Source organism: Schistocerca nitens, chromosome 4 (assembly GCF_023898315.1).
Source record: "Schistocerca nitens isolate TAMUIC-IGC-003100 chromosome 4, iqSchNite1.1, whole genome shotgun sequence".
Lineage (NCBI taxonomy): Eukaryota > Metazoa > Arthropoda > Insecta > Orthoptera > Acrididae > Schistocerca > Schistocerca nitens.
In genome coordinates this window covers 688,118,709-688,144,181 of record NC_064617.1, presented here as the reverse complement: position 1 = coordinate 688,144,181, position 25,473 = coordinate 688,118,709, and the positions used below count along the sequence as shown (strand labels likewise).

The following is a 25,473-nucleotide window of genomic DNA, read 5'->3' as shown; positions in this document are numbered from 1 at the left end:
ACACGTATTATGTTCGAGTATAATGACTTTCCTGGAGACTAGAAATCTACTCTGTAGGAATCAGCATGGGTTTCGAAAAAGACGGTCGTGTGAAACCCAGCTCGCGCTATTCGTCCACGAGACTCAGAGGGCCATAGACACGGGTTCACAGGTAGATGCCGTGTTTCTTGACTTCCGCAAGGCGTTCGATACAGTTCCCCACAGTCGTTTAATGAACAAAGTAAGAGCATATGGACTATCAGACCAATTGTGTGATTGGATTGAAGAGTTCCTAGATAACAGAACACAGCAAGTCATTCTCAATGGAGAGAAGTCTTCCGAGTAAGAGTGATTTCAGGTGTGCCGCAGGGGAGTGTCGTAGGACCGTTGCTGTTCACAATATACATAAATGACCTGGGTGATGACATCGGAAGTTCACTGAGGCTTTTTGCAGATGATGCTGTGGTGTATCGAGAGGTTGCAACAACGGAAAATTGTACTGAAATGCATGAGGATCTGCAGCGAATTGACGCATGGTGCAGGGAATGGCAATTGAATCTCAATGTAGACAAGTGTAATGTGCTGCGAATACATAGAAAGATAGATCACTTATCATTTAGCTACAAAATAGCAGGTCAGCAACTGGAAGCAGTTAATTCCATAAATTATGTGGGAGTACGCATTAGGAGTGATTTAAAATGGAATGATCATATAAAGTTGATCGTCGGTAAAGCAGATGCCAGACTGAGATTCATTGGAAGAATCCTAAGGAAATGCAATCCGAAAACAAAGGAAGTAGGTTACAGTACGCTTTTTCGCCCACTGCTTGAATACTGCTCAGCAGTGTGGGATCCGTACCAGATAGGGTTGATAGCAGAGATAGAGAAGATTCAACGGAGAGCAGCGCGCTTCGTTACAGGATCATTTAGTAATCGCGAAAGCGTTACGGAGATGATGATAAACTCCAGTGGAAGACTCTGCAGGAGAGACGCTCAGTAGTTCGGTATGGGCTTTTGTTAAAGTTTCGAGAACATACCTTCACCGAAGAGTCAAGCTGTATATTGCACTCTCCTACGTATATCTCGCGAAGAGACCATGAGGATAAAATCAGAGAGATTCGAGCCCACACAGAAGCATACCGACAATCCTTCTTTCCACGAACAATACGAGACTGAAGTAGAAGGGAGAACCCATAGAGGTACTCAGGGTACCCTCCGCGAAACACCGTCAGGTGGCTTGCGGAGTATGGATGTAGATGTAGATTTCTCGTAAACTTAAAAACCGTTCTTGTGGTACGCCACCTTTATTTACATATCCTGTTATGAAACTTAACTGATCACGGTCTGAAACATCAGGGGTACAATCCACAATAGTGGAGAACTACTTTGCATCGACTATCTGCTTTATAATGTCTTCTGTGACAGTCTTCCCTATAATATTTATAATTTCTTCCATATTTAGTTATATGTCCTGCTAAGAATGTATCAAATTCAGTTATCATGTCTAAACAAAATTACGATTCCTTAAGGAACCAAATTGTTCCTCATCTCCACGAACTGACAATCCCATTGAATAAAGTTTTTTAACTATAGCCACTACCCTCTGCAGCACATATCTCCTAAACTTTACTTCTTCTTGTAACTGAGTAAAAATTGTTTATCAACTCTACGTAGAGTATTTTCCCTTTCTTTAAAACCTGCAACCCAATCACGATGTGTACTGGAATTTTTATGTTCAGTCACCCTTCGATTGGAGTATTTTCAATCACTAAAGCCACTTGTAGCGAATTGGGATGATCCCCCAAACAGTTTCCATGGTACACGGTAAAGTGCGCCCCGAAAATGGTTCAAATGGCTCTGAGAACTATGGGACTTAACATCTGTGGTCATCAATCCCCCTAGAACATAACTAACCTAAGGACATCACACACATCCATGCGACCGTAGCAGTCGCGCGGTTCCGGACTGAGCGCCTAGAACCGCTCGGCCACTGCGGCCGGCAGTGCGCCCTGGCTGGGAGACTAAACGAAGTAATCGCGTTACACGATGTTTCCATTCAACAATTTCGTTTCAAACAAATCCTTGGAAATAACAGGATATGCTCGCACCGTTTCTATTCTGATTCATTCTGTTTTGGACTAGTAATCTGTTCTCACAGATTTCCAAAAAAAAGAGAGTTTCATCAACTATAAAGTCTGACGAAACTTCCTCTAGGTGTTACCCTGGTTCACTTGCAGTGGAATTGTTCGTGTGTTCGATATTGTAGTGCTTGTTTTATTCCAAATTAGGATGCAAATTTCCTTCGGTCATGCATCCATATCCTAAGCAACAGGCGCTGCGGCGACTACAGCCGTTATGAAATACACGAAATGTATTCTCAGTTGCAAATATGAACAACCATCAGCTGTGTAATGGAATGACAGTAAGGAAAATTTGTGCCGGACCTTGGTCGAACCCGGATTTCCCGCTTATAGCGAGCAGTAGCCTTACCATTATGCATCCGAACATGACTCACGGCCAGACTAAAGTTTCCATATGTCGTTAACCATGTGTCTACAGTACGTACTCGTATTTAACCGCCGACACCGGGAAAGTGCCTTTCAAGTAAAATGTCTCCCCTGTACGGGAATATACATAATGGATGTACAAGTACATGTTGTAGACACGTGGTTGACGACATACGGAAACTTGAGTCTGGCCGTGAGTCGTGTTCGGATAGCCTATTGGTAGGGCGACTGCACGCGATAAGCGTCGTCATTCCATTATACAGCTGATGCTTTTTCATATTCGCTATACGAGTACATTCCGTATTCGTAAGTTGGTTATCAATATCAGATATACTAACGCCGAGCTTTTCATCACAATTGCCTCTGCACTGTGAATTATTTGTATGTTTCAAGTTCTCATGAGGTAATGTAGTCCTTTGTTAACGAAAGAGGGTGTGACTTTGATGTCTGATCTAACACTTCCTTTCCCCCTCCTCTTTTGTCCAACTAATTTTCTGCAGCCTGCGCCACTGAGACATTTCGTACCGTTCATATTGACGTTTAATGTAAATGGGAACTTCGACACATTAATAAAACAGGGGTAAATACACACAAAAAATAATAAAAGCAGCAAATAGATACCGCGCTACATCAAAGCTTCTGATTCCACATCTGATCTACATCTACACCTACGTGATTACTCTGCTATTCACAATAAAGTGCCTAGCAGAGGGTTCAATGAACCACCTTCATGCTATCTCTCTACCGTTCCACTCTCGAACGGTATGCGGGAAAAACGAGCACTTACATTTTTCCGTGGGAGCCCTGATTTATTTTATCGTGATGATCGTTTCTCCCTATGTAAGTGGGTGCCAACAGAATGTTTTCGCAATCGGAGGAGAAAATTGGTGATTGAAATTTCATGAGAAGAACCCGTCGCAACGAAAAACGCCTTTGTTTTAATGATTGCCACTCCAATTCACGTATCATGTCTATGACACTACCTCCGCTATTTCGCGATAATACAAAACGAGCTGCCCTTCTTTGTACTTTTTCGATGTCATCCGTCAGTCGCACCTGATGCGGATCCCACACCGCACAGCAGTACTCCAGAATAGGGCGGACAAGCGTAGTGTAAGAAGTCTCTTTGGTAGACCTGTTGCACCTTCTAAGTGTTCTGCCAATGAATCGCAGTCTTTGGTTTGCTCTACCCACAATATTATCTATGTAATCGTTCCATTTTTGGTTATTTGTCCATGCCTAGCCCCCAAAAACATAGCAGAAGCGTAGCGATGCCAGCTGCATGATATATACATCTCCATCGCTCTCCCTATGATTTCCCTCTCACTAATAAAAATTCCTCAAAATATCAGATGATTTTTTGCGTACGTTAATTTTTTTGGTAAAAAATATGCCACCCTAAGAATTTACCGCCCTGGGCCCGGGCCCATTTGGCCCATACGTAGATATGGACTGGTTATATGATCTGGAAGCACTGAGAATTCGTTGGTTTACTTCTGGTTGGACATTATTTCTCCAGCTGAACACAACAGATACAAATTCCACAAGTAGTTACATAGAGGGGCGGTTTTCACTAATTTTTACTCGAAATGTGAGGAATGTTTTTGACTTGCGCAACTGTTAACGTTTATAGCTATCGAAGTATGACAAAAACTTTGTTTCTTTTCTTGGTTTTATATGCTTATTTCTGTGGTGTTGGAAAGAGCCTTAGAGTAGAACTTCAACAACATAACATCTATGGGGACATTGCCGCCACAGGCGTACTATCCCCGAAACGCTATGGGCGCTCTGTCATCGTCTCCGCCAACTCGATGTTGCAGACGAGCTCTTACTGTCATACTGTGTGGCTCATACGACTGCTTACTCGTTATATCTACAAGGCCCTGGCATACATTCCGTCGTCATGTCATTTACACACTTATTTTCGCGCACTTTTACAGTTACTACTCGTACGAGCTCACTATTAACTTGCAACTCAAATCTCGGGCTCTGACGTACCACAGATGCTAGTAGTCTTCCATCCAGACAATATTTGGTTATTGCACAGTGGAAAGACCCTGACATTGCCAGCGAGTCTACCATAATCTTTGAGAATCTGTTTTTTTTTCTGGTCAGCTGCAAACATTCATTTTCAGCGCTGTTTGGCATGACAGACATCAGCTGGGAAGAATTATACATATTTATATTCACACACCTCTGTGAGTTCGGCACTTAATCGCTGCAGATCCACAACGATGCAATTCCGACCTGTCGTTATCTGAAAAATTTTGACTGGATCGGCTTCCCTACCCAGCCCTGACCTTATTAGATTGTTTACATCCATACATATTACGAAAATGGATGTATGTAGTTGCGTATGTATGTATGTGTGGCTCCCTCTTCTATACCACTGGACCGATTTCAACAAAACTTGGTACAAAGATCCCTTACTGTTAGCCAACAATCGCTGTTGGGCTAAGAACCACCTGCCATAGTTCAGAAGCATAAACACTAAGGAGCATGAAAAACTGCCGCATTGTGTATGAAGCTGAAATTTATTACTTCTTTGCTAATGATTCTATTCGCAACATATTCGGCAGACGGTATCCACATATGCCGCTGAACGGACCTTCACAAATATAACATTGTATGGCTCATAGCTCAAGAGATATGACGTCATAAACACTGATACGCGTGAAAAATGTCGTATCATGCAAGAATCTTTAATTCATTTATTCTTTACTACCAAGACACTCCTGTAGTCGAGTCAGCTTTAGGAAATCCCTGACACCTAGCAGAGCTTTTGACAGCTTTCAACTGCGAAGCGCAAACCGATGTAGGCGAGAATAACAGCCGCCCATAGAGCTACGAAGAGGCGTTGCCATAGAGACGTTTACAAAATCGCGTTGCAGACACCCGAAGTAGCGGCGCCCAGAGTATAGAAAAGGTGCTGGATCATCTCTCACACTGAGTCTACTGCATCTTTTCAAAGGTGTTTTCACGAAGACATGACAATATAAAATTAATTGTTGGTAAGGCGGGTACCAGGTTGAGATTCATTGGAAGAGTCCTTAGAAAATGTAGTTCATTAACAAAGGAGGTGGCTTACAAAACACTCGTTCGACCTATACTTGAGTATTGCTCATCAGTGTGGGATCCGTACCTGATCGGGTTGACGGAGGAGGTAGAGAAGATCCAAAGAAGAGCGGCGCGTTTCGTCACAGGGTTATTTGGTACCCGTGATAGCGTTACGGAGATGTTTAGCAAACTCAAGTGGCAGACTGTGCAAGAGAGGCGCTCTGCATTGCGGTGTAGCTTGCTCGCCAGGTTCCGAGAGGGTGCGTTTGTGGATGAGGTATCGAATATATTGCTTCCCCCTAATTATACCTCCATAGAATATCACGAATGTAAAATTAGAGAGATTCGAGCGCGCACGGAGGCTTTCAGACAGTCGTTCTTCCCGCGAACCATACGCCACCGTTGGGTGGCTTGCGGAGTATAAATGTAGATGTAGATAATGAATTTTTTCCGGTTCAAATGGCTCTGAGCACTATGGGACTTAACATCTGTGGTCATCAGTCCCCTAGAACTTAGAACTACTTAAACCTAACTTAACCTAAGGACATCACACACATCCATGCCCGAGGCAGGATTCGAACCTGCGACCGTAGCAGTCGCGCGGTTCCAGACTGTAGTGCCTGGAACCGCTAGACCACGAATTTTTTCCGGTATTACGCTACAAACACAGTTCACTCTTTTCGTGTCTAAGAGAAAATTGGCAAAATTAATACCCACTTAGCGCCAGGTTTGTCAGCAATTTTTAAAATAATGCGTAAGTGGCTCGCCTTGCTTACTTCAGGAAGAAATAGCTAAGTTTACGTGAGCAGTTACCTCATAAAGGACAAATGCAATACCTGTTAGTTTTGCTCACTAAGCTTGATTTGCAGGTTCTGTATGAGGTCAAGGTGGGTCCAGTTTCCCGTAAAGCGAGTGAGAAAGTGGTTGGCAAGGAGAGCAGCTGGTCGACCCAGAGGCCGCGCCAGACTTGCGCCCTCACAGTCAGTGCTTAAAACGCCGCCAGGAAGAGCTACTGCAGAAGCCGCCGCGGGCGCATTTGTCGTCGGCGAGCGAGTAGGTCGCTTGCCGGCCGGCCCGCCCTTCCGCATTGTCAGGCGACGTTTTTGCTTTCTGCTCCTCTGCGCCCACCGCCGCCGTAACACGATGAGAGAAATCAGCTTCGAGACCTCCCTCCGCCCGATGGAGAAACTACACTGAAGCGACAAAGAGACTGGTATAGGCATGCGTATTCAAACACAGATATACGTAAACAGGCAGAATACGGCGCTGCTGAAGAAACTCCTATGTAAGACAACAAGTGTCTGGCGCAGTTGTTAGATCGGTTACAGCTGCTACAATAGCTGGTTATCAAGCTTTAAGTGAGACTTAACGTAATGTTACAGTCGGCGCACGAGCGATGGGCCACAGAATCTCCGAGGCAGCGAAGAAGTGGGGAATTTCCTGTATGACCATTTCACGAGCGTACCGTGAATATCAGAAATCTGGTAAAACACCAAATCTCCGACATTCCTGCGGCCGGAAAAAGGTCCAGCAAGAACGGGACCAACGACTGCTGAAGAGAATCGTTCAACGTAACAGAAGTGCAACACTTAGGCAAATTACTAAACATTTCAGTGTTGGCCATCAACAGGTATCAGCGTGCGAACCATTCAACGAAACATAATCGATATGGGCTTTCGGAGCCGAAGGCTCACTCGTGTACCCTTGATGACTGCACGACACTAAGCTTTACGCCTCGCCTGGGCCCGTCAACACCGACATTGGACTGTTGATGACTGGAAACATGTTGCCTGGTCGGACGAGTCTCATTTCAAATTTTATCGAGCGGATGGACGTGTTCGGGTATGGAGACAGCCTCATGAATCCATGGACCCTGCATGTCAGCAGGGGACTGTTCATGCTGTTGGAGGCTCTGTAATGGTGTGGTCCGTGTGCAGTTGGAGTGATGTGGAACCCCTGATACGTCTAGATACGACTCTGACAGGTGACACGTACGTAAGCATCCTGTCTGATCACCTGCATTCATTCATGTCCATTGTGCATTTTGACGGACTTTGGCAATTCCACACCCCACACGTCCAGAAATGCTACAGAATGGCTCCAGGAACACTTTCCTGATTTTAAACACTTCCGCTGGCCACCAGAAGTCCGAGACATGAGCGTTATTGAGCATATCTGGGATGTCTTGCAACGTGCTATTCAGAAGAGATCTCCATCCCGTCGTATTCTTGCGGATTTATGGCCAGCACTGCAGGATTCATTGTGTCAGTTCCCTCCAACACTACTTCAGACATTAGCCACGTCGTGTTGCGGCACTTCTGCGTGCTCCGTGGTCCCTGGGGCCCTACATGATATTATGCAGGTGTATCAGTTTCCTTGGCTCTTCAGTGTACGTGCGTGCACGACGGATCGACTGACTGTTGACGTTAGGGTGGCGCAGGGCAGGTTCAGATTACACCCACCAGAGGGTCAAAAGGTCGCTATAACACAGATGAGTAATCTAGAATGAGAAAATGTGGGCGTGTGTATGATTGAATATGTCTGAATTTTTGTAGCATATCATGTATCGTAGGCTGGCTGAGTGGATCATGTCCGAATGCCTCAAATAAAACAAAATGAAACGGAACGACACATGCCCGATGTAGATGTGTAGCCCGTGACAGCACTCCTCATATAAACCATAGTATGCGCTGATTCATTGTTCAGACTCACTGCCGATATTCTTTGTTCCAGCCTCTTTGCAGCAGACTTATTCTAACTGCCACGCAAAGAATTGTATCAGCATCTACGTGTGATTGAAGGAAAGCAGAAATCTGTAAAATCTTTTATGTGAACGGGTCAAAAGTGCATCCCTTGCTGAAGTAGTCTATGGGAAATGCTTTACGTTTTGCATAATGTGAGACAAGCAGTCTCAAAATGTAGTCTTTTGCGAAATGCACTCCCCCCCCCCTCTCTCTCTCTCTCTCCCGCTCACTTATCATCTGTAGTAGTCTTCCGAAATTTTCTCGTCACCCGCTATGAGTTTCTGAATGACAATCCATCCTATATTTTTTTAAGGTGTCATGTCGCGGTCCTTCGGCTGTCAGTGTATCAGAGAAAGCAGAGCACTCAGTTTGGTCATGGCTAAATCCCTATGAGGAGAGCTTTCAATCCAAGAATTCTGTGGTTCAACGCTAGATGAAATGGCATCATTACACACCAGCGGTTCACAAATTCATCATAGTTCAGCCAATTTGCACGAAACATTTATGAATTATATACACAAACATTCTTCATAAATCAGTCTACCTATCAGTAAAAACCTTATCAAAACTCCTGCGATTATACCGAACATATAGGAAGAGGCGACCAGGGAACTTGACTCCTGCGATTATACCGAACATATAGGAAGAGGCGACCAGGGAACTTGAATTTATACGTTTAGAGAAGACGTTAAAGAATCTCTCTTCTTCAGAAATGCTTTTCTCACTACTACAAGTCTGCATTTTATATATTCACAGACTTTCGGTCAAAATCAGTTACTTTGCTTTTTTATCCCTGCTGCCTCCAGAATTTCAAAGACTGTAGTCCAGTCAGCATCGTCAAAAGCTTTCTCTAAATCTACAAATGCCATAAATGTAGGTCTGCCTTTCGTGACTCTATCTTCTGACATTTCGTTACAATAAGTATAAATAACTACGTTTTGCAAAGGCTAGCCTCTACTGAAATACGAGGATTGGAACTTTAATAGTGGCAACTATTTATTTACAGCTCGTACAAAATAGATACGTGTTTCAAAATTTTACTGACCTTCAAAGTAGTCACCAGCATTGTGTATAACCCGTTGCCAGCGATGTGGAAGTCGTAGGATACTCTTAGTAGTGCCAGTTGTGTTGACAGTTCGAGCGGCGCGGTCTATTGCCCGACGGATTTGTAGTAGTACTGAAGCGAATCCCGTGAAGTGTTTCCTTCATTTTAGAAATCGAGTTGAACTTACGAGGGCTTAAGTCAGGGGAGTGCAGTAGGTGGTATAACACTTAGCAGCCCCATCAGTCAGACAAATTATTAACAGCTTGCGCTGTACGTGCTTGACCATTGTCCTGCAAAATGATGGTCAGGTCCTGCAGAAAGTGTCATCACTTCTGTCTCTAAGCTGGTCGTAGATTGCGTTCCAAAAATGAACACCCTTTACTGTAAGCTGGAGTACGAAATCGGGACAGGGAGGGTTCTTTTTTCAATTTATTGGCTTTTGGGCCGTGCCTATTCACCCATCTTACTATTAGTGTCAATTATAACGATACGAACGTAAGACAGCACAGTATCCAGTCCCCAGGTGGGGAAAATCTACGACCCTGCCGGAAATCTAAACCGGGTGCCTTCGCATAGCCATCCACTGCGACGACAGCGCAGCTACCGAGGCGGACGACAATGCGCTAATTTACTCTACAGTAACTAGAGACCAGCGGGTGAACTTTGGGAGTCAAGGCTTTCACTGGCGCTGCGGCCAGGGGCCGCATTTCCTCGCATGCGGCGAAGATGGCCGAAGCGCAGTGGCGGATGGTGCAGACTCTGCCCCTGCCTTCTCTGAGAGAGCTGCGCCTCCTTTCTCTCCATTGTCTCCGGAGGAAATGAGCTCGCCAATCACGACCGACCCACCACAAAAAGGGTGACCTCGATCTCCGCTGGACAGGCAGCACGGACTTACCGCACTGCGCATCCAGAGCCACAGCCGGGAGATGTGGAGCAAAGACGTCGCGTAGTCCAGTTGTCCTCCGCAGACGTCCTTCTGCTGGGAAAGTAGGCCAAGTCGCTCTAGATAGTGGCCTTGCTTGTAATATGTGCAGCAAGTAAACAAGGGATTTCCAAAGACTCCCTCACTCCGTGAATTACTTTAAATATTTGCAGTGACCAGTAGCGCCTATCAGTTAACACACCAGGCTCATAAGTTGGGAGAATCAATTTTCTAATCCAAGTCCTGACATTGATAATAAACAGAGAACACAAACGCCACAAAACTCCACAGCGAATACAGGTACTACACTGCACACAGAACAGAAACATTTGAGATTAACAAAAATAAATGGAACACGTTAGTATACACACACAGGATAGCAAATATATTGAAGAGAAAAGGATTACACGTAGCATACAGAGCAGACAGATTCCAGTCATACACTGCTGGCCACCGTAAATGCAACACCAAGAAAGACAAGAGGTAGCACAACAAAATTTATTTTGTAGATAACATGTTGACCAAGTATCAAATGATTACGTTTACAGACGTCTGTGACATGTGGTTCCTGCCAGATTCAGTAGCCAGAGTAGCCGCCATTGTTGGAGATCACCGCTGCCACACGTCTCGGCATTGAGTCAAAGAGATGTTGGATGTGTTCCTGGGGTACAGCAGCCCAAGCAGCTTCCACACAATGCCAGAGATCATCTGGTGTGGCAGCTGGGGATGTAATCTGGGTCACTCGTTGAGCAACATGGACAACATGTTTTCTATCGGCGAAAGATCCGGAGAGCGAGCCGGCCAGGGAAGCAATTCAATCTGGTTATTGACGAAGAACCTTTGGACAATGCGTGCCACGTGTGGTCGCGCATTATCCTGTTGAAATATGGCTGTGGCCGAGCCCTGAATGTAAGGAAGGACAACTGGCTCCAGCACCTCGGATATGTAACGCCAGCTATTTAAAGTACCGGCAATGCGTACTAGAGGCGTGCGAGAGTAATATCCAATGCCGCCCCATACCATAATACCCGGTGCAAGACCAGTGTGGCGGTGCATAATGCAGCTGTCCAGCATCCTCTCTCCACGGTGTCTCCACACTCGAATCCGACCATCGTGGTGCTGCAGACAGAAGCGTGCCTCGTCAGTAAAGACAACGTCATTCCATTCTGCCGTCCACATCCGTCTGTCATTACACCATTGGCGACGGAGACGTCTGTGGTTCTGCGTCAATGGTAGACGAAGCAATGGACGTCTTGCGGACAGACCACTCTGCTGTAAACGGCGTCGAATGGTACGCGCAGACACTGGATGATGCGTTACAGACGCAATGTGCTGTGCTATGGTTCGGGATGTCACTGAGCGATCCGTCACTGCCATGCGCACAATTTGCCTATCAGCACGTGCAGTGGTGCACCGAGGTGAATGCGATCGACCACGTCGGTCCGTCGTACCCTCCTGCATCCAACGGTCACATATCCGCATTACAGTTGTTTGGTTTCGTCCAACACGACTAGCGATTTCTCTGTATGATAATCCACAATCTCGGTAAGCCACTATCCTTCCTCTGTCGAACTCGGATACTTGATCAAAAGATGTTCGCTGTTGTCTACGAGGCTAACTGATCGTGTTGTGAAACAACCACAAGGTAAACACACGTGCCGAACGTACACTCGTCGAAATCGCCAAGCCTTAAATGGCGCTACGAGGTGGCGCCACAGGCGCGCGTGATGTGCGTCTGCGCTGAAATTCTAATCAGTTGCATATCTCATCGCTGCAAACTCATGGTGTAAATTTCACTTGATTCGGATGCTTCCTTCAGGGTGTTGCATTTACGGTGGCCAGCAGTGTATTTACACACACCAGTAAAAAAAAAAAGAAACAGTTTTAATGTCAAGAATGCAAATCAATGTATTTTGGAATATAAGGGAGAAATATCGGAACTAGATATAAAAAATAAGTAAGAAGATGGAAGAATGAAAATAGGCAGTCTACATTTTCTGAATATATAATAAAACCTAAGCATGAACAATATAACATAGAACAGATACGAAAATTATTATAATAAACAATCACAACAGAAAATTCCAAACATTACTCGAAAATTTTCTCACAGAAGGAGCCGTAGCAATGAGCAAGACATAAATAAATGTCCAAACTCACTGAGAACGTTGGCCACCGAGAAGTACCGATAGCAGCACCCCAAGTAGCCAGCAAGCGACAATTCTGAACACGATACCGGATGAGTGCGAATACTAATGTTTATATTGATTTGAATGTAGTTTTTACAATAAGAAATGTATGTATCATCATAAAAATTGACAATAACTAAAAAAATAACACCACATTTGTGATTATTTAGGTTTCTGAGAAACTGTTTCCCAACACAGGAGAAACTAATTCTACATATGTTACTAAATCTGAGGTACAAACGGCAAGAATCTTCATCACATTCGCTTTTGAAGCAAACGTAATTACATTTATAAAATTATTCGTGTATTAGAAAGTCAAACGAAGTGTAAAAAATGGCGAATCATTGGAATCCATAAAAAAATTTGAAGTGTAAAGGAAAGTGCCTACGATAATAATAACAGACAATAACAGAAATATATGCTTCTCATGCATGAAATGTGTTTATACTTTCTTTCTTTCAGCGGAATAATCTGCAAATATAGACATATTTGAAAACACTTATTTATGAATTAATAATTGTAGCTTATGTTACTGAATCAGTGTGATTGGGTTGTTTTTACATGTATTTCACGATAATTCGTGTCTCTTGGTAACTTACTAACGCATGGCACGCAAAAAAGTTACAACTATTCCGTTAATTAAGTAGAAATAATTAAAAACAAACATTATCCTTACGACTCATGTGACTGCTTTCTCGCCGCTTGGAGCGCTAGCATCGCTCCAGCTGCCACACAGTAACAAAATGGCTCTGACCACTATGGGACTTATCTTCTGAGGTCATCAGTCCCCTAGAACTTAGAACTACTTAAACCTAACTAACCTAAGGACATCATACACATCCATGCCCGAGGCAGGATTCGAACCTGCGACCGTAGCGGTCACGCGGTTCCAGAATGTAGCGCCTAGAACCGCTCGGCCACCAAAGCCGGGACACGGTAACAACTTTCGCACCAGTGTGTGTAGTGAGTGTGTGTTGCGACTGTTGGCAAAACTGTAAGCAGTAATTACAATAAAAAACACATATTTTAGAAAAATAGACAGTGAAAATCAAGTGTTTAGATGAAACGTACACACGTACACACGAACTCCGAAAATCAGATGTCCTGCATTACACAGGGCGAGATAAAATCCAAGGAAACACATGTCTGATAGCAGCGTTCCAAAAAATCGTAGGTATGATCAAACAATAATTTAATCTTACAAAACTTGCTCTCCAAAAGGTTGTTCCTTACTTAACAATAAGAGAATATACAACGCATTTATTACAAAGTAAAACAAACATGTATTACAGGCCTTCGATGCGTAAATAAAAGGAAGTAAAACGTGTATGGCCTGAAAACAGTCTTTTATTTAGTTGCATTGACGGACCAATCCCCTTAGAAGGCGATAATAATTTTAATAACGTACAAGAAACTATGGAAAGAAAGAAAGAAAGAAAGCATGGAAATGACTTAATATTTTGATTCAACTTTCAATCTTTTTCCCTCCTCCAGTGAAGGCAAGTACCAGGCCTGTTTCTTCAGTTTCATCTCCATTTCTTCTCCAGCTCACTGTGCCCTCTGCCTCTGATAATATCGACGTTTGTTAAAATGGAAAATTTACTTGCCGAAATTCTACCTAAACAAACTGATCAGCGACGGCTTTTATTTTGTGCATATGAATACATCGCTTAATTGTTCTTGATGGGTGTTAGGAAAGATAGCGAGCTGTTAAAGACAGTCTTTTGCGTACTCGACCACTGACAAAGATATTGTGCAGAGAGAATAGCTGACTTAGTATGGGATAAGAAACTTGTTTGATTCAAATGCGACAAGCCGCTCACATACAAGTGACACAGATACTCTTTGCAAAACTCAATTCGGTGTATGAGGTTCACAGGTTCTACAGCGATATCACCACAGAATACGAGTCCAGTCTGTAAATCTCTGTCGTGTCTTTTCTGATTATTTTTAGATTAATTTTTGCGTCTTTACATAGGGAACACCCTACGTTACAAAATAAACTTGACCACGTGCCTAATACGAACATGTGTGTCTTATACGTCTCAAGTATAAAGTTATTAAATTGAAAAATGGAAAATGTCGTTTTGAAACAACAACTGTACAAGTCAAATTACTTTGTTTTATTGTCCCTTTAGCATGTAACACAATTCCCTAAGGGCTAAACTCTCCCATTCTTCTGTTAAAGTTAAGCTCGTTTCTCGTTCGTTCTGAAGTAACCGTCGCTACGCCGCGTTTCCACATTAATTAAACAGTTAATCACTGACCAGGGAAACGTTTTAATTTACTTTCTATCGTCAACATGTTCTCCAAGAGAATTACTGATACACAAACACAACACTGTTTCAACCATAAATCTCTTAATTAATCCCACGCGCCTTTCCGCGAAATAACTTAGTTACCGAAACACTTTTCTTCTACGATACGACAAAGCACTTTCAAATTTTAATTATCTTTCTTCCAAATTCTTCACATTACTCGTGTTCATCGGCGAAGTGGCTGCGAGCGACCATCCGCGCTGAAGCCCAATAACGACTCTACCGGGCACACCAAGACGGCGCCTGGCCACTGCCCACTAGCGGTTGGGCATTGTCATTATACAGTAGGACAATGCTTCATCCACGAAAAAGGGGCACTGGGCTTCGAAAGTTTCAGGAGGCAGCGACAAGTAACGAGTACATTAGCGATACGTTACAGTATCAAAAGACAGCAGACTCTTTAAAGTCTTCTTGAAATAAAGCACGTGTACATTTCCTTAAGCCTCGAGGTTACAGTATCATATGAGTGTCGTCACTACTAACCTCTTCAGCAGTACTGATCTTTTCTTCTGCTACTTCCCCTACAACTGCATTCCAGTCCCCCATGACTATTAGATTTCCGTCCCCCTTTACGTACTGTATTACCCTTTCAATATCCTCATACACTTTCTCTCTCTCTCTTCATCTTCAGCTTGCGACGTCGGCATGTGTACCTGGACTATCTTTGTCAATGTTGGTTTGCTGTCGACTCTGATTAAAAAAATCCTATCACTGACCTGTTCACAGTAACTTTGTCCTACCTTCCTATTCATAACGAATCCTACTCCTGTTACACCTATTTCTGTTGCTGTTGATATTACCTTATACTCATCTGACCAGAAATCCTTGTCTTCTTCCCATTTCACTTCACTGACCCTTACTATATCTAGACTGAGCCTTTGCATTTCCCTTTTCAGCTTTTCCAGCTTCCCTACCACGTTCAAGCTTCTGACATTCCACGCCCGGACTCGTACAACGTTATCCTTTCGTTGGTTATTCAATCTTTTCCTCATGGTACCCTCCCCTAGGCAATCCCCTCCTGGAGATCCGCATAGGAGACTATCGCGGAATCTTTTGCCAATGGGAAGATCATCATGACACTTTTTTAATTATAGGCCACATGTCCTGTTGATACACGCGTTTTGCCTTTAATGCATTGGTTTCCATTGTCTTCCGCATCATCATGCCGTTGATCATTGCTGATTCTTCCGGCTCTAGGGGCAGTTTTCCACGCCTAGGACAAGAGAGTGCCCCGAATCTTTGTCCGCTCCTCCACCCTATCTGACTAGGCCGTTGGCAGAATGAAGGTGACTTCTTATGCTGGAAGCCTTCCGCTGCCCAATCCTGATTATTAATCAAAATTTAAGCAGTGTCTGGATTCGAACCTGGGACCGAGGACGTTTTGATTACTAATCAAAGACGATAACCCAACCCCCTTTTTTTGGTTGATCTCATTTTGTTCTATATTGTTCGTGCAATTTGTTTGGGGCGGACATCCAATGACACCCGTTTAGGTTCTTCGTTGATCCATTCACTCAGTTTTTTATCACAGAGAGTAGCTAACCCTGAAAGGACCGCTGAAAAACAAGAAGAAGAATGAATTCACGAGTCAAGACACTGCCACACAGAGAAGAGGATGGTTCAAATGGCTCCAAGCACTATGGGACTTAACATCTGAGGTCATCAGTTCCCTAGACTTAGAACTACTTAAATCTAACTAACCTAAGGACATCACACACATCCATGCCCGAGGCAGAATTCGAACCTGCGACCGTAGCAGCAGCGCGGTTCCGGACTGAAGCTCCTAGAACCGCTCTGCCATAACGGCTGGCTCCCTAGATAACGGGTTTACCGTCTTAAATTAGTTTTACAGGTCTAAGAACCGATCTTCATACGTAAGTTAAATGGTTCAAATGGCTCTGAGCTCTATGGAACTCAACTTCTGAGGTCATCAGTCCCCTAGAACTTAGAACTACTTAAATCTAACTAACCTAAGGACACCACATATATCCATGCCCGAGGCAGGATTCGAACCTGCGACCGTAGCGGTCGCGCGGTTCCAGACTGTAGAGCCTAGCCGGCCGGTGTGGACGTCCGGTTCTAGGTTCGAATCCTGCCTCGGGCATGGATGTGTGTGATGTCCTTAGGTTAGTTAGGTTTAAGTAGTTCTAAGTTCTATGGGGCTGATGACCACAGATGTTAAGTCCCATAGTGCTCAGAGCCATTTGAACCATTTGTAGCGCCTAGAACCGCTCGGTCACCCTGGCCGGCTCATACGTAAGCGCAATAAAAAAAAGTTTCGGATCTCGAGCCCATTCATGTCAGAATTTGGACGATTGGCAGTGCTTTCAGCTGATAACCACTGGCACGATAGACAGTCCAGTACGCAGATGCTTCTATGGCTTAAAAACTGCAGTCACTCGAGCCGCATAGCGCCAATGAGTCACGAAGCGGTCAGCCATCTAAGAAAATTCAGAAACCAACGTAACTGCGTGCTTACTGAAGTACTGCCGTGCAGTCATGCTTCACAATATCCGCGTTTACAGCTACTTTAGTAGCCTAATCTTTGAAAACGTACCTACTGGGTCTAGGCGAATAAATCCGGATTGTTACTGTTTGCTTCGCACAAACACGAACACGGCCTCCCCACTTGTCAGGCGGGAGTGTCTCTCGAAGAGAAACACATGTACCGTTTGTGGAGGAGTATGCTAATAGGACGCAGCGTCCGCTTTCTACTGCAGCCATCTCGCCGGCTTGTGTCTTTCCAGGTATTCCGTCGCTGTCCTACTCTCTAGAAACCACTCTATTTCCATGAAAACGTGTTTTATCAGTCTGCGGAGCTATATTATTTAAAATTTTAAACTGAGTTTGTCTTTTGGTACACTAAAATTAACGTCATTCATCGGAAGTCTAGCTAACGTTTCGTAATTAGAGCACGAATAAGGGGGCGTAGTAGCTGTGACACCGGGCTCACATTTGAGAGAACGGCGGTTCAAGTCCTCACCCTAGCATCCAGATTTAGAGATTTCGTGCTTTTCGTATACACCTCCAGGCGAATGCCGGAAAGCTGCTTTGAAAAGTACACGGCCGGTTTTCTTTTTAAGTCTCAGTTTGCGCTTCATCTCTAATGTCTTCGTCGACGGGACGTTAATGCCTGATATTTCTTCCTTTCTTATGATTCAGTTACAACAGAGCAATTGGCGCTTTTTAAAAAGAACCAAGTCAAATGAAATGCATTGTTATCTTGATTAATTTACGTTCGTATCATACACTTCATAGGCTCTAGCAAGCATATTTGAGCCAGCAAGAACTTATTAAAAATATCTAAGTTGCAGTTGGTTCGACAGCTCATACAAAATTTTTTGGATAACGACAGTGTGCCGCACTGGCTGTCGAAACTGGGTTTAGAATGTCCTGTTGCACACTTCTGGTTGTGTAGCGATTTCCAGGTGTATGATATAACCAGAATGAGATTTTCACTCTGCAGCTGAGTGTGCGCTGATATGAAACTTCCTGGCAGATTAAAACTGCGTGCCCGACCGAGACTCGAACTCGGGACCTTTGCCTTTCGCGGGCAAGTGCTCTACCAACAAAGTTTGGAAGGTAGGAGACGAGGTACTGGCAGAAGTAAAGCTGTGAGTACCGGGCGTGAGTCGTGCTTCGGTAGCTCAGTTGGTAGAGCACTTGCCCGCGAAAGGCAAAGGTCCCGAGTTCGAGTCTCGGTCGGGCACGCAGTTTTAATCTGCCAGGAAGTTTCGTATGATATAACGTTGTCAAATGGACATAAATGATCTACGGTCAAATCTTATGTTGGTCGTACATTCTTAAAATGCAGTTGGATGGTCGAACTTCAAAATAAACAACATAGTACCTAAGATGTGCTACTTGAATAGCTGTAAGTTAATTGAGTAAAAGAAATTGAATTATATGTAACGACCGCTTTTCATGTAATTTTTCTTCACAATCGATACATTGTACAACATGGCTAGCGAAATCCCAAAAAGTGAGAATGAGGGTAGAACATTTCCGCTTTCTTACTTAAGGAATTAATTTGATTGAGATGATGCAACGGATTCCTAACGTACAATCACTTTCACAGGGAACCTTCCTGATAATCCTACTGGCCATTTCACTCTTTGTATACTATCCTAACCCTGTCAAAAATATCTATGAACACTGTGACCACCGAACAAATCACATCACCTTGTGAGACACATGATTGAAAGCATTTTCCCAAATCGAAAAAAATCCGATGGTGGGGCTTTCCTTCTTGTCTGTATTTTTGTTTGAGTAAATTTTTACCAGTGAGGGTACCTTTGTACCACTCACTACTTTTGTTTAAAATGGCTGGTGCTCCACCTACTTGTACTATTTTTTACTAAAAGTAACAGTTTCGTTACCTCTGTGATCTCTAGCTAGTATTTTAGTTTCTTTCTAACTTCCCACAAGCTCTTAGGTTTGTAATTATCCTTTAGTTGCGTTGGCTGTGAAGTGAGCTTCTGGTGACTGCGATTGAAGTTGAACAACGCCAGGTCAATATGAATATCTTGATATTTCAAAGTAAATCTGCAATACTGAATTAACACAGTTTGTTTTGACTTCTTATTAACATTTGATTTCCTTCTGGCACGATCTAAATTTACCGAGAGCACTAGACAAAGGACAAATCCTTTGTTTTAGAAGACTGGCCTAAAGTTACGCTGAATGACCGTGTAACTTTGTACGATAATTAAAATTGAAATTTTACTCTAATAGGGCATAGTTAGAACACATTTTTCACTTTTCCAAGTATTCAGTAAGTATAGCTGTAAAATATTACAATGTTTGTTCCGATGTGTAATTTATTTTGTTTTCAGTATTTTCAAAAGAATGGTACAAAGTTACCCCGACTGACTGGATGGGACTGAAAGAAAATGTATGCAAAGTGCATGTGTGGTATCACATTATTTGACGGGTGCGCTGAACCTACTGACATCGGACGTGACTTTGACACAGGACGTACTGAGGTTGCGGCGTGTAGCGTCCTTCGTGTGCACACTGAGATAAACCTTAATACAGACAACTTTTATTTTGCTTCTATATTATCTTTCGGAATGTAGCCTGTGGTAACAGACTTACCAGTAGCGTCGTCCCGATATCTATGTAATATTTGAAGGTGACAGTAGCCTTATAACTTAACGAAGAAAACGAGTGTGATCTCACGAGAATAACTACTGTATAATTCTTAATGGCGTGCTTTCGAATGTTCAACCGACTTGTTGATTCCAGTTATACGCTCGATGCTTAGACAGTCGTCTTCTTCCGTAGGAGTGTTTTGTTGTGCGTACTCGCTGCTTGGCCTTGGACGCCGAAGAGGCTGTAAAGTATTGTTTTTTTTTTTCCCTTGTGGTAGGTTGAGGTACAGCGTCACCGGTGGATCTCGGTTGGTTGGTTGTTTTTGGGGGAGGAGACCAGACAGCGAGGTCATCGGTCTCATCGGATTAGGGAAGGACGGGGAAGGAAGTCGGCCGTGCCCTTTGAAAGGAACCATCCCGGCATTTGCCCGGAGCGATTTAGGGAAATCACGGAAAACCTAAATCAGGATGGCCGGACGCGGGAGGTGGATCTCGGTCTCACTGTCTTAGTGTAAGGGTAAAATTGTTCTATCCTCCAATGATGTCATTCCAATGACATCATTGGAGTGCACATTGAAGGTGTGGCGTTGGGATTTGAAGTCCCATAGCACCCTCCGACTGTGGAAGTTCAAGGTAGCAGGCAATAGGTAACACAGCTACATAGGTACTGATATTAGTGGTCATATGATGGTCAACACATATGGAGTGGTCGTACCGAGACTGACACTATATCAGTGACCGTACGAGGGTTATCGTTAGCCACGGTCTGAATCTGATTCCTCGAGGATGGTGCCAGTGCCGGGGAGCCGTGGTGCCAATGTTATGTAAGCCACTGACCGTGTCGAGCCCTTTGTCATGGAGACGCCTTGCCTTCTCTTTAATGGACGTCTTCAGAGTTAGCATGTTGGTTTCCTCGTGGAGGATAACTACCCTCGTGAGACGAGGGGCATGCGGGGTTCACCGAAGCACCTTATTCTGCAGGCGCTGGAGGGTCTGCATCCAGGAAGGACTAATCGTGACCAACACGGAGGAGCCATAGGTGAGGGAAGGGTAGACAACCATCCGTTACAGTTGCAGCTTTGTTTCTAGGTTCAGTTCGCTGCTGTTAAACAATGGGTGCGACGCTTTTATCGGCTTCTGTCCTTTTTGGGTGACATATTCTGGATGTCGATGGAAGAGCAGTTTTTTATCCATGCGGATACCTAGACATTTGTCTCGGAGGACCGTGGGACGTGGACGCCTGCAATAGTGATGTTGTGGCGGAGGATTGGGCGCCGCTTGGTGAAGGAAGTACAGGGTTTCCACAATGAGACTCCGACATTAGAAACTCAGAAAATCTGAGAGGAAACACAATTTATTGACGAACAAATACAGGCAAATCATACAGCAGCTTATCAAGTTTTCATACACAGGTGGACGGTTCAGTACACTTGAACGTGGACGCCACTGGTAGCGCGAGGAATACCAAGTCTATAATCGATTTCGTGCCATGTGTTGCTGAGCATCTGTTCTGTGACAGAGTTTATGTCAATTCTTATGCACTATTTCAAGTTTTGGAGGCCCTTTACTGGTGTAGCGTATACCCGGTCTTTCACATAACCCCACCAGAAAAAATCGAGGGGGGGGGGGGGTTATGTCGGGCGAACGTGGCGGCCAAGGAATTGGATCTCTACGGCCAATCCATTGTTGCGGGAATGTGTCATTTAAAAATTTTCGGACATCAAGGCTCCAATGGTGTGGTGCACCGTCCTGTTGAAACATCACATTTGGCTGCAGGTCTGTTATCTGTGGCACGGCAAATTGTTCCAACATGTCCAGGTAGATGGTTCCATCCACAGTCGGCTCCTGAAAGAAAAACGGCCCAACAATGCGATTTGTCATCCAACCACACCACACATTAACTTTCGGACTGTCGCGCATGTGTTCCCTAGGAGCATGTGGATTTTCGGACCCCCAGATGCGCACATTGTGACGATTGACAGCCCCTGACACGTGAAAGGTTGCCTCGTCAGTAAACATCACGCGTGATAAAAATGTCTCGTCCGCGGCAATGCGATCTAACATGACACATGGAAATTCTTCTCGATTTGGTCGATCATCAGGCTTGATTTCTTGCACAACCTGCACTTTATATGCGTACAAACGTAATCGCTGATGAAGCACTTTGTGCAATGTTGAACGTTTCATACGAAGTACTCGCGCTTCCTGTCGCACTGACTTCTGAGGACTTTGTTCGGATGACCGCCGCACTTGTTCTACATGATGTTCGCTGATCGCAGGCTTACCACTACGATGCCCTTTCGCAACACTCCCAGTAGCCAAAAACTGATCACACCACTTCTTTATAGTCTTGAACGAGGGGGGCGCTTTGTTGTAAACTCGACGAAAGCTTCTTTGCACTTGGGTCGCCGATTTTGTCTCTGCATACCACCAGACCACTTGTGCACGCTCCTTCATGTCCTCCATTTTGCTAAAACAATTGATTGCAGCTCCACTACGGCCACTTGGCGTATCAAATTTGCACACCACAAACTTGTTGAGTTGCTCTGTCTGCCCCTTCAGGATTCACAGGTCCACCATCTGAAATGAGAAACATATAGGATATTAAAATGTTGGAGTCTCATTGTGGACACCCTGTATTGTCACTATTGGACGGCTGTTTATAGCCCAACACGACTCTCGGGCAGCAGGTGCCCTCTTTGATGCTAATTTGTTTCTCAGAGCCTGCGCTTTTATTCCACGAAACTAACATTCCCTTGGCCGACTGCGGTCAGTCCCTAATATAACTGTGAAACAAAGTACGACGTGTGTGTTGGAGGCGAGTGCGCGGTGGTGTCGCAGGTGTGCGAGAACGACATCCTGCTGGTGGAGCTGGAGAACCGCGCGCCGGGCGTGGAGCTGTCGCTGCACTGGCGCGGCCAGCCGCAGCGCGAGACGCCCGCCATGGACGGCGTGGCCGGCGTGACGCAGTGCGCGGTGCCGGCGCACACCACCTTCCAGTACAAGTTCCGCGCCGCCGCGCCCGGCACACACCTCTGGCACGCCTTCACCGGTAAGGGCCGCGCCACCTCTCCACCTAGCAAGCGCTCCTTCCTTAAAGAAACCCACGACTATTTTTCCAATCTACACTACTGTCCATTAAAATTGCTACACCACGAAGATGACGTGCTACAGACGCGAAATTTAACCGACACGAAGAAGATGCTGTGATATGCAAATGATTAGCGTTTCAGAGCATTCGTACAAGATGGGCGCCGGTGGCGACATCTACAACGTGCTGACATGAGGAAAGTTTCCAACCGATTTCTCATACACAAACGGCAGTTGACCGGCGTTGCCTGGTGAAACGTTGTTGTGATGCCTCGTGTAAGGAGGAGACATGCGTACCATCACGTTTCCGACATTGATAAAGGTCGGATTGTAGCCTGTCGCGATTGCGGTTTATCGTATCGCGACATTGCTGCTCGCGTTGGTCGAGATCCAATGACTATTAGCAGAATATGGAATCGGTGAGTTCAGGAGGCTAATACGGAACGCCCTGCTGGATCCCAACGGCCTCGTATCACTAGCAGTTGAGGTGACAGGCGTCTTATCCCCATGGCTGTAACGGATCGTGCAGGCACGTCTCGATCCCTGAGTCAACAGGTGGGGACGTTTGCAAGACAACAACCATCTGCACAAACAGTTGGACGACGTTTGCAGCAGCATGGACTATCAGCTCGGAGACCGTACCTGCGGTTACCCTTCACGCTGCAGTACAGACAGGAGCGCCTGCGATGGTGTTCTCAACGACGAACCTGGGTGCAAGAATGGCAAAACGTCATTTTTTCGGATGAATCCAGGTTCTGTTTACAGCATCACGATGGTCGCATCCGTGTTTGGCGACATCGTGCAGGACGCACATTGGAAGCTTTTATTCGTCATCTCCATACTGGCGTATCACCCGGCGTGATGGTATGGGGTGCCATTGGTTACGCGTCTCGGTCACCTCTTGTTCGCATTGACGGCACTTTGAACAGTGGACGTTACATTTCAGATGTGTTACGACCCGTGGCTCTACCCTTCATTCGATCTCTGCGAAACCCTACATTTCAGCAGGATAATGCACGAACGCATGCCGCATGTCCTGTGCCAGCCTTTCTGGATACAGAAAATGTTCGACTGCTGCCCTGGCCAGCACATTATCCAGATCTCTCACCGACTGAAAACGTCTGGTAAATGGTGGCCGAGCAACTGGATCGTCACAATACGCCAGTCACTACTCTTGATGAACTGTGTTATCGTGTTGAAGCTGCATGGGCAGCTGTACCAGTACACGCCATTCAAGCTCTGTTTGACTCAATGCCCAGGCGTATCAAGGCCATTATTACGGCCAGAGATGGTTGTTCTGGGTACTGATTTCTCAGGATCTATGCATCCAAATTGCGTGAAAATGTAATCACATGTCAGTTGTATATAATATATTGTCCAATGAATACCCGTTTATCATCTCCATTTCTTCTTGTTGTAGCAAGTTTAATGGCCAGTAGTGTAATTCTCGTGCCGCTGAAAGTATAAGTGAAACAGATATTAGCGTCAGTGGCATTGATAAACTGCTAAAATCGTTGAAACGGAACAAAGCCGTAGGGCCAGATGGAATCCCTATCAGATTCTACACACAATTTGCGGCTGAGTTAGCCCCTCTGTTAACTACACACATCTAAAAAAGTTTTGTACCACCTCGGTTCCGAGAGTTCCGGAACCTGTACAGGAAACAAGAGTAGAGATCAACATAAATATTATTTCCGACCTTTTTATTGCTCATGAAAACCACAATTGCATGTTGTACCACTACACAGCGAGACCTTCAGAGGTGGCGGTCCAGACTGCTGTACACACCGGTGCCTCTAAGACCCAGTACCACGTCCTCTTGCAATGACGGATGCCGGTATTCGTCGTGGCATACTCTCCACAAGTTCAGCAAGGCACTGTTGGTCCAGATTGTCCCACGCCTCAACGGCGATTTACCGTGGATCCCTCAGAGTGGTTGGTGGTTCACGTCGTCCATAAACAGCCCTTCTCAATCAATCCCAGGCATGTTCGACAGGGCTCATGTCTGGAGAACATGCTGGCCACTCTAGTCGAGCGATGTCGTTATCCTGAAGGATGTCATTCACAAGATGTACATGTTGGGGGCGCGAATTGTCTTCCCTGAAGACGAATGCCTCGCCAATATGCAGCCGATATGGTTGCACTATCGGTCGGAGGATAACATTCAAGTATCGTACAGCCGATACGGCGCCTATGACCACCAGCGGCGTACGTCACCGCACATAATGCCTCCCCAAAACAGCAGGGAACCTCCACCTTGTTGCACTCGATGGACAGTGTGTCTAAGACGTTCAGCCTGACCAGGTTGCCTGCAAACACGTCTCCGACGATTGTCTGGTTGAAGGCATATGCGACACTCATCGGTAAAGAGAACGTGATACAAATTCTGAGCAGTCCATTCGGCATGTCGTTGGGCCCATCTGTACCGTACTGCATGGTGTCGTGGTTGCAAAGATGGACCTCGCCATGGACGGCGGGAGTGAAGTTGCGCATCATGCAGCCTATTGCGCATGGTTCAATCGTAACACGA

At 45.0% G+C, this 25,473-nt stretch overlaps 1 protein-coding gene across 2 annotated transcripts in view; it reads left to right on the top strand.

Annotated features, from left to right (window-relative positions):
• Window positions 1–25,473, top strand: part of LOC126253102 (uncharacterized) — a 365,804-nt gene that overhangs the window by 198,724 nt on the left and 141,607 nt on the right. For both annotated transcript variants that reach the window (XM_049954208.1, XM_049954207.1), the window contains exon 4: window positions 22,695–22,905. In XM_049954208.1, coding sequence (XP_049810165.1) covers window positions 22,695–22,905 — 211 coding nt within the window. The remainder of the gene's footprint in view (window positions 1–22,694; window positions 22,906–25,473) is intronic.